The sequence below is a fragment of the Megalobrama amblycephala genome, linkage group LG19, assembly GCF_018812025.1.
Source record: "Megalobrama amblycephala isolate DHTTF-2021 linkage group LG19, ASM1881202v1, whole genome shotgun sequence".
Lineage (NCBI taxonomy): Eukaryota > Metazoa > Chordata > Actinopteri > Cypriniformes > Xenocyprididae > Megalobrama > Megalobrama amblycephala.
In genome coordinates this window covers 19,150,364-19,160,347 of record NC_063062.1, presented here as the reverse complement: position 1 = coordinate 19,160,347, position 9,984 = coordinate 19,150,364, and the positions used below count along the sequence as shown (strand labels likewise).

Genomic DNA, 9,984 nt, shown 5'->3' with positions numbered 1-9,984 from the left:
TAACACGGAACCTTCTCTAAAGGTCTATTCGAATATCGTACTCTTTGTATATTCATCATTATAATTGCGCGAACTGGACGTTGCGTCAGAACACTCAGATATGTGAATCTCAAAAAAACACTCCAACACCAGGTTTGTCATTTTGTCCCCTTGGAATTAGGTTCTATCTGCACTCTGAGCAGTTTTGAGATATTGAGCGTTTTGCATTCCATTCGACTTTGTAGACAGAACCTTTTTGTTTTCCAAATAAAAAGTCCCAAAATGTACACAAATTAAAAAAAAAAACATCACATAATGTAAATAATTTGTCACAGAATAAGAATATGTGAATAACTCAATTTTGGCCAAAATGTCAGAAAGAACCTTATAATTCCAAGGGGATGATCTTTCCCACCAAAATAAAAATAAATTTTGTTCAAAGAAAACTAAGCATTTTACGACTTTGTGTTTTTATTTACTTTTGCTGTATTTGTTGTACTACCTTTGCATATTTAAACCAATTTGTATTACAGTGACATTTTTAAAGACCATAAAGTAGTAAAAATGAGCAATGAGAAAAACTATTGAGAATTGTGGGAATGACAAAACTGTGCCGACGTAATGGGCATTCTGAGGGGAAACTTATCAAAATAATGTCACAATGTACTAAATTTTAATGCGGTGGGGGTGTTTGGTGTTTACTAGGTGTATTCAAATGTCATAATCTTTGTAAGTTTAATGCTTGATGTTTAATGTGAAATAAAAAGTCTTTTACCTGATAAAGACCACCGTTTCATGTGTCACAATCATTGTAGTTCATCATACTGGACTAGAAAAGCCATCTTACCTCCCCAGTGCCAAAACATTCAGTAGACACCCAAAAATCAATCCCACCCAAAGTGGACTAGATTAAAAAAAAAAAAAAAAAAAAAAAACTAGTGACAAAATATAAAGATTGCTTCTGAACTTTCATGTAAGCTGCTGATTGAAGCCCTATCTATGACCACACATTCTGAAAAACTGGAAAAGATACAACAATAAAAATACTGCATTGACACATGACCATATTACAGTCAAGAAGTAAGGCTGCCACTCTCAAAACAAAAACAAAAACCATATATAATCAAGGCATAATGTCCCAAAACGATCTTGATCCTGTTCGAGAAGCATTTCAAAAGTTTAACGTTTGGATTCAGTGGCTGGGTGGGCTAGAGAGGGTTCCAAACATGGCACCAGCCCACAGAAGGTCCACTAACAGCTCCCAAAGTCTTCGCAGGTATAAGTACAAAGAACAGCGAGGGCAGGAAATGATGTGTGAAACAGGAGGGGGCGGATGGGCGGCATCCTCGCTCTACCTGTCTTTCAGCTCTCTGGTTACACGTTTGGTGATGCGGCCACACAGCAGCCCCACAAGGAAGAGGATGGACACAGCCAGCGCAATCACGAATAAGATGTAGTTCTTGGAAGGTGAAGTCATGACTTGCACAGCGAGGTCCGAGAAACCTTCAGCTGGAGCCACCTAGGAAATCACAGACTATAACTCATAATAAGGAAATGACTTTGTCCATAGAATTTAGCTTAACCTGACATAACATCCTTTAGCCAACATTCTCAAAGTGAAAATTTGTTAAGAAATAAACATTAATAATAATAGTTTATATATAATGCATATGTTTATTATTATTAATACTAATACTAATACTAATATAACAACAAAGAAAATGTATAGTAATAGAATATTTTTTTGTTCTAATAATAACAATTTTAATATTATTTATTAAATTATTAATATTCATTATTAATACTATTATATATATATATATATATATATATATATATATATATATATATATATATATATATATAAAGATATTTAAAAATAATATTTTTTCATATTAAATTAATTAATTGTATTATAATTTGTTATAACGTAGATATTTTTATAATAGATTTTTTATAATAGAAATCATTTATTTTTACATTTATTTTTTAATATTTATTTTTATAAAATTTCTTACTATTATTGTGATTATTATCACATTAATAATAATTGTTGCTGTGAAATCAATTAATTACAATTAATCTCATAATATTTATTATTATTAATATAATGTATATATATATATATATATATATATATATATATATATATATACACACACACACACACACACACACATTAAATTAATAATTCATTTTATTATAACAATATAAAAATAGAATTTATATTTTATTAATAATATAAATAATTTATTTTAAAAATTTCTTAATATTATTACATTAATAATTGGTGCAGTGAAATCAATTAATCACGATTAATCACATCTAACATAAAAGTTTATATATATATATACGTGTGTGTGTGTGTGTGTGTGTGTGTGTGTGTGTGTGTGTGTGTGTGTGTGTGTGTGTGTGTGTGTGTGTGTGTGTGTATATATATATATATATATATATATATATATATATATATATACACATATATATACACACACACATACATAATTAAATATTTTATATTTATTTATGTATATGTATATAAATATATATACATAAATACATATATATATAAATATTAAATTAATAATTCATTTTATTATAACAATATAAAAATAGAATTTATATTTTATTAATAATATAAATAATTTATTTTAAAAATTTCTTACTATTATTATTACATTAATAATTGGTGCAGTGAAATCGATTAATCACATCTAACATAAAAGTTATATATATATATATATATATATATATATATATATACACACACATACACGTGTGTGTGTGTGTGTATGTGTGTGTGTGTGTATATATATATATATACATAATTAAATATTTTATATTTATTTATGTATATGTATATAAATATATATACATACATAAATACATATTTTTTAATGCAAAGGGGCATCTTTTAGTGCTTGAGGTTGGGCTTGTATGTAGTAATTATGTTTAAGAAAAGTTATAAAAAAATTATTTAGTTCTCCATCTGGACATCTAGTTAAATGTGTTTGTTTACTGACCTTCGCTGCATAGCCCCACATGTCTATGCGGTCCTGTAATCTTCTCTTACATTCAGGCTGTAGACGCACCTGCTTGTCCTGCAGAGCTTCCATCAAACAGGACATTTCTGGGAAAAGGGTACAAACACAGGGAGTTAGAAGCCCCAAATTGCAGAGTTAAGAAGAAAAAAACAACAACACACTATAATCACACCATCTGTCAAGTTCCACATATTTCTTCCTCTCTTTCTACCAACACAGAAACAAGGTCTCTAAAATAGACCCTCAACCCAGCTATCTTAACTAGGCATCATGAATTAAACAACATGGAATTGCATTTATGATGCATTTAACTGTGAATAAGGAAAATTCAGTGTGAAATTATATAGGATGTGAATGAATGAGAAACTACTGAACACATGACAATCAGAAGATATTTTGGGGTTTAATATGCAGATATGTGAAGCAAGAAAATAACATCTTTAAAAGTATTGGTGTATATTGTGAATTTACAAAATATATACATACAATATAGTGAATACTCACGTCTGCCCCTTCCAGGGTTGATGGCTGCACAGTGGTGTTTCAAATCCAGAGCACAGGCTGTGTGCAAGACCGGATCCACAAATATGTCTGCTTTGCTTTCTTTGAGCATGTTCAACACCTCCTACACATGAAGAAGAGGATGAAATGAGCGAAATGCAGACACTAAACCTGTACGTCTGTTATAGATGTGTGAGCAGACTGTTGCGCACAAAAGAGCAGCGAAAAAAAGCTTGTTTAATTCTAAAAAAAAAAAAAAAAAAAAAAAAAAAAAAAAAAAGTCAGTAAGATTTTTAAATGTTTTGAAAGAAGTCTCTTATGCTCACCAGTGCTGCACTTATTTGATTAAAAACAGTAAAAACAGTAATATTGTGAAACATTAAAATAAAATAAAAATAAATGAAAATAAAATTAAAATAACTGTTTTAATAACTATTTGAAAAATAACTATTTGAATATATTTAAAAATGTTATTTATTTCTGTGTTGGCAAAGCTGAATTTTCAGCATCGTTACTCCAGTCTTCAGTGTCACATGATCCTTCAGAAATCATTCTAATATGCTGATTTGCATTTATTATTACTATTATCAATGAAAACAGTTGACCGTGATACTTTTTTCTTCTTTGATTAATAGAAATAAACAACATTTATTTGAAATAGAAATCTTTTATAACATAAATGTCACTTATATTCAATTTAATGAATGATAGAATGAGATATATATATATATATATAAAATCATTCTATATGCTCAAAAAAATTAAAGGAACACTTTGAAAACACATCAGATCTCAATGGGGAAAAAATATCATGCTGGATATCTATACTGATATGGACTGGCTAATGTGTTAGGAACGAAAGGATGCCACATCGTTTGATGGAAATGAAAATGATCAACCTACAGAGGACTGAATTCTAAGACACCCTGAAAATCAAAGTGAAAAAATTATGCAGCAGGCTAGTCCATTTTGCTTAAATTTCATTGCAGCAACTCAAAATGGTACTCAGTAGTTTGTATGGCCTCCACATGCTTGTATGCATGCCTGACAATGTCGGGGCATGCTCCTAATGAGACGCCGGATGGTGTCTTGGTGTATTTCCTCCCAGATCTGGACCAGGGCATCACTGAGCTCCTGGACAGTCTATGGTGAAACGTGGCGGCGTTGGATGGACCGAAACATAATGTTCCAGAGGTGTTCTACTGGATTTAGGTCAGGAGAGCATGGAGGCCATTCAGTGATATCAATTCCTTCATCCTCCAGGAACTGCCTGAATACTCTCGCCACATGAGGCCAGGCATTGTCATGCACCAGGAGGAACCCAGGACCCACTGCACCAGCGTAGGGTCTGACAATGGGTCCAAGGATTTCATTTCGATACCTAATGGCAGTCAGGGTACCATTGTCTAGCCTGTAGAGGTTTGTGCGTCCCTCCATGGATATGTCTCCCCAGACCATCACTGACCCACCACCAAACCGGTCATGCTGAATGATGTTACAGGCAGCATAATGTTCTCCACGGGCTTCTCCAGACCCTTTCACATCTGTCACATGTGCTCAGGGTGAACCTGCTCTCATCTGTGAAAAGCACAGGGTGCCAGTGGCGGACCTGCCAATTCTGGTGCTCAATGGCAAATGTCAATCGAGCTCTACGGTGCAGTCAGGGCCTTCAGGCCACCGTCAAAAAGTCTGTTTCTGATTGTTTGGTCAGAGACATTCACACTAGTGGCCTGCTGGAGATCATTTTGTAGGGCTCTGGCAGTGCTCATCCTGTTCCTCCTTGCACAAAGGAGCAGATACCGGTCCTGCTGATGGGTTAAGGACCTTCTACGGCCCTGTCCATCTCTCCTAGAGTAACTGCCTGTCTCCTAGAATCTTCTCCATGCTCTTGAGACTGTGCTGGGAGACACAAAAAACCTTCTGGCAATGGCACGTATTGATATGCCATCCTGGAGGAGCTGGACTGCCTGTGCAACCTCTGTAGGGTCGAGGTATCACCTCATGCTACCAGTAGTTACACTGACCCTAGCCAAATGCAAAACTAGTAAAAAACAGTCAGAAAAGATGAGTAGAGAAAAAAAATGTCAGTGGCCTCCACCTGTAAAACCATTCCTGTTTTGGGGGTTGTCTTATTGTTGCACATTTAGTGCACCTGTTGTTCATTTCATTAACACCAAAGCAGCTGAAACTGATTAACAGCCCCCTCTGCTACTTAACTGACCAGATCAATATCCATGGAGTTTAACTGAATCTGATTAAAAAAAGTGTTCCTTTAATTTTTTTGAGCAGTGTATATGTGAACTGAAGTATACATATTTTAACATATCTAATATGACCCATGCAGTCAGTCAAAATCTAAAAATGCTCTCTCTCTCTCTATATATATATATATATATATATATATATATATATATATATATATATATATATATATATATATATATATTCTGTTTGATTGCTCCATATATATATATATACACACACACACACACACACATATATACAAACATAAAACAACCACCTATTTGTATGTGGGAATCTCTACTGATCAAGAAAGCAGATGTGGGTTTAAAGACACTAATGGTGTTTCCATAGCAACTGATACAGAGGAAACCAGTGTGTAGCAGATGAAGCATATTTGAGGATGTGTTCTGTACCGTCTTGCACTCCTCTTGTTTAATTTTCAGTAGGTTGTTCTTCAGACACTCCTCCACTTGACCAGTCTGTTCCTGTGCGGCAGCTTCCTCTGCGCATAGCCGCGTGATCTTACACACACACACACACACACAAACAGACACATGTTATGAAGTGACTTAAGATATAAAAATCTCCATTTTCTTCCTCAAAAATGTGTCTTGTCTTTGTCTGTTGGCCACCTGCCAGCAGAATATAACAGTCAATTTTCTTTACTGACCCATCAAGAGACCCATTTCACACAGTTTCTGCTTGATTGCTCCATGAGGGCCTACGGCTCATGGAGACCATAAATAAAGGGCTTTTCTCAGACAGCCTGCAGGAGGAGGGTCCCTGTCCCATTGCGTTACAAACAAGCCATTATAATCTGCAACACTCTCTGCTGAATAGCAGATCAAACAGTCCTAATACAATAACAGTTTTCAAAAGCTTTCATTAAAACCCATTAGCCTTGGTGCAGCGGTAAGCACAAATTCTTGTGACATAGCATGGAGCAGTTCAGATTCGGACGGTCATTTCCAGATACAATATTAAAGGTGCAATAGGTGATTCTCTGCAGAAACATTTTGATATACTGGTTTAAAAACGTATGTTTTTACATCCCCTCGCGCACCCTGTTCATGCAGACATCACACGTCATCAGCGCGTTTCATGCTATGCAGAGTTTATGTAGACAGACGTCAGTTACGGAGCACAGCACACAAACAGTAGACATATTTTACAGTTCATACCCAATCAGAACCACGAGGTTACACTGCGTTCATGCAAGCAGCTGTGTGTGTGTGCACATTCATGTGTTTTGGAGGAGGTATGGCTTTGGAGACACTCTGAAGGGATTTGAAAGCTAGCTTGCTATTGCTAGCCTCTCCGAAAATGTCCTATTGCACCTTTAATTAAGTTCCTGTCATTATACACTGTCCTGTCCTATAAAGACAGAATTAAATTAAAACTTAAAGGTGCTAAAGAGGATCTTTTCATCGACTGAGAAACCAAAGACTGTTAGTGAGTTTTTGAAATGAGCGCATGTGTAAGAACAGCTCATTTCGAGGGAACGCCTCCCAAAACTCGTGCATGAGTATTGGAAAACACGAGTGTTTACCACCGGCACTGTATCGTGTTAGTGGATTCATTATGTCGGACTCACCGCAGGTAACTCATAATCTGCAGTTGTTACTCCTGTCTCCTGACAAAAACATTGCATGCAGCGCCTGTGGAGTGTGGAAAGTTACTGGAGCGCGCAGCCGCGCACGTCTCTCACAAGGAACGTCATGGCAGTGATTGACAAGCCAGAGGGCCAATCGTTTACGCGATCATCGCGTAAACGATTGGCTGATGTTTTTAAGGCCCCACCTCGTGCACAGATGATGTATATTAATATTATTCCTTTCAGTGCACCTAATAAATAGTCTTTTATCAGTTAGTAAAGACAGTTTCAAGTAATATTGCAAAAATGTATAAAACAAAACATCCTCTTTAGCACCTTTATTAAAAATAAAATTTAAATGAAATGAGCAACTGATGAATAAATTATAACTATTAAACATTTTTATGCAATAGTACATCTAACCATTAAATTTAGACTCAACCATGTAAACAGAGTGAGGAAAGAGAGATACATTTCTAAATAATAGAAAAGCACAAAATGTACATTGCCTTTAAAAACGTTTGGGGTCAGACATTTTTTTTTTAATTAATTTTTTCATTAGCAGTCAATGCAATCCTAAACTGCAGAGCCCATGTTTCCACTCACCTCATTATTGCAGTGAGCCTGGAGCTGTGGATCGAGCCGGTAGTCGAGTGCTGACTCCTGAAGAATCACTCTGATCTGATCCTCACATTCTCCAGACAACCGCTGAGAACAAAGACTATTTTTGTAACTTATTTATAATCCATTAAATCAAAATGGGTAATTCCTATTATGGAAAATTGCAGTGTTTATTAAGAATGATTTATGAGTACATATTTTTTTTTTTAAATCCATGTGCCCTCATAACCTGTTATGTGCTTTTGTCATTATTATTTTTTTCTTTATATTTCTACATAGCTGTAACTTAATTTATTTTTAGCCCAATTAGGCAGCATTTCTTTTTTTATTTAATTTATTTGTATTTTTTTTTTAAGTTTAAGTGTTTCATCTAACATTTATATTTAATTTCAGATTTGTTTAAATTACTAAAAGTGCTTTTTTTTAGTTTTAGTTAACAATAAAATAAATCCATCAGTAATGATACAAGACTATAATTATGCTATCATAATAAGCTGACTGTATTATTTACTTATTTGCTGCTAATATTCATTAACATGCATACCTGGTCTGCATACTTGAGTTTGAGGCAGGATATGACTTGACCCTCCAGTTCATTGGCATCACTGGCTTTGTTGAGAATGTTCTGACAGAATTTGGGAATGTCTGGCTTACAAGCCTTCCTCAACACTGGGTTCAATCTGTAGTCTGAATACACCAACAATGAAGTTAAAACTCTAGCATTACAGAAGAAGTTGAAATAATTCAAAGATACTTCAAGAAAAAAAAAAAAAAACAGTTCTGATCTCAAGGTCAGGAGGTAAAGACAGAAACTAGCCTCAAAACAGAGAGTTTTCAAAATTAAACAACTTGACCAACTAGCTAAGTGGAAATGAAAGTTTATATTAGTGGAGATGTGTTAGATCTTCACCTGTGTTCTGAGTGATTTGTCTCTTGGTGATCATCTGTTTACACTTTGGATCCATTAGCTCGCTGTTCTTGTTCAGTTTTAGACACTGAAGGACGTTCTTAGCATCCGACTCTGTGCAAAAACGCTAAACCAAGGAGAAAAAGGTTGAGAAAGACAAAGGAGAGACAGAATACTGACTGGACAGATCCAAATGGGAAACACAGAAGCTCATAGACTATGCAAGTATGTAGTCATTTAGCATGTGCCTTTAGACAAAATGACTCGTCCTTAATGCAGATTCAGAATATCTGCACTCAAGGGAAAAAGAGTTATAGCTAATGGCTTAGCTATAACTTTAGCAAATGAACCAGCAATTTTGTGATTATAAACCCTTAGCTTCTGTGATGTAATGTGACATAAAACTAGTGATACCTTTTTAAAGGTGCCGAAGAACATGTTTTTAAAAGATGTAATATAAGTCTGTGTCCCCTGAATGTGTCTGTGAAGTTTCAGCTCAAAATACCCCATAGATTTTTTTAATTAATTTTTTTAACTGCCTATTTTGGGGCATCATTAACTATGCACCGATTCAGGGTGTGCGGCCCCTTTAATTCTCGTGCTCCATTCCCCAAGAGCTCGCGCTTGCCTTAAACAACATTAAAAAAAGTTCAAACAGCTAATATAACCCTCAAAATGGATCTTTACAAAGTGTTCGTCATGCAGCATGTCTAATCGCGTAAGTATGGTGTTTATTTGGATGTTTACATTTGATTCTGAATGAGTTTGATGGTGCTCCGTGGCTAACGGCTAATGCTACACTGTTGGAGAGATTTATAAAGAATGAAGTTGTGTTTATGCATTATACAGACTGCAAGTGTTTAATAATGAAAATAGCAACGGCTCTTGTCTCCGTGAATACAGTAAGAAACGATGGTAACTTTAACCACATTTAACAGTACATTAGCAACATGCTAACAAAACTTTTAGAAAGACAATTTACAAATATCACTAAAAATATCATATCATCATGGATCATATCAGTTATTATCGCTCCATCTGCCATTTTTCGCTATTGTTCTTGCTTGCTTACCTAGTCTGATGATTCAGCTGTGCAC

The 9,984-nt window shown here is 34.8% G+C and overlaps 1 protein-coding gene across 1 annotated transcript in view; it reads right to left on the bottom strand.

Moving 5' to 3' along the window:
- Positions 1 to 464: 464 nt before the first annotated feature.
- Positions 465 to 9,984, bottom strand: part of glg1b (golgi glycoprotein 1b) — a 50,823-nt gene continuing 41,303 nt past the window's right edge. Inside the window, exons 20-26 of the mRNA XM_048168092.1 lie at positions 8,891 to 9,014; positions 8,525 to 8,667; positions 7,966 to 8,067; positions 6,179 to 6,286; positions 3,525 to 3,645; positions 3,000 to 3,106; positions 465 to 1,498 (exon numbers count right to left, since the gene is read on the bottom strand). Coding sequence (XP_048024049.1) covers positions 1,331 to 1,498; positions 3,000 to 3,106; positions 3,525 to 3,645; positions 6,179 to 6,286; positions 7,966 to 8,067; positions 8,525 to 8,667; positions 8,891 to 9,014 — 873 coding nt within the window. The 3' untranslated portion in view covers positions 465 to 1,330. The remainder of the gene's footprint in view (positions 1,499 to 2,999; positions 3,107 to 3,524; positions 3,646 to 6,178; positions 6,287 to 7,965; positions 8,068 to 8,524; positions 8,668 to 8,890; positions 9,015 to 9,984) is intronic.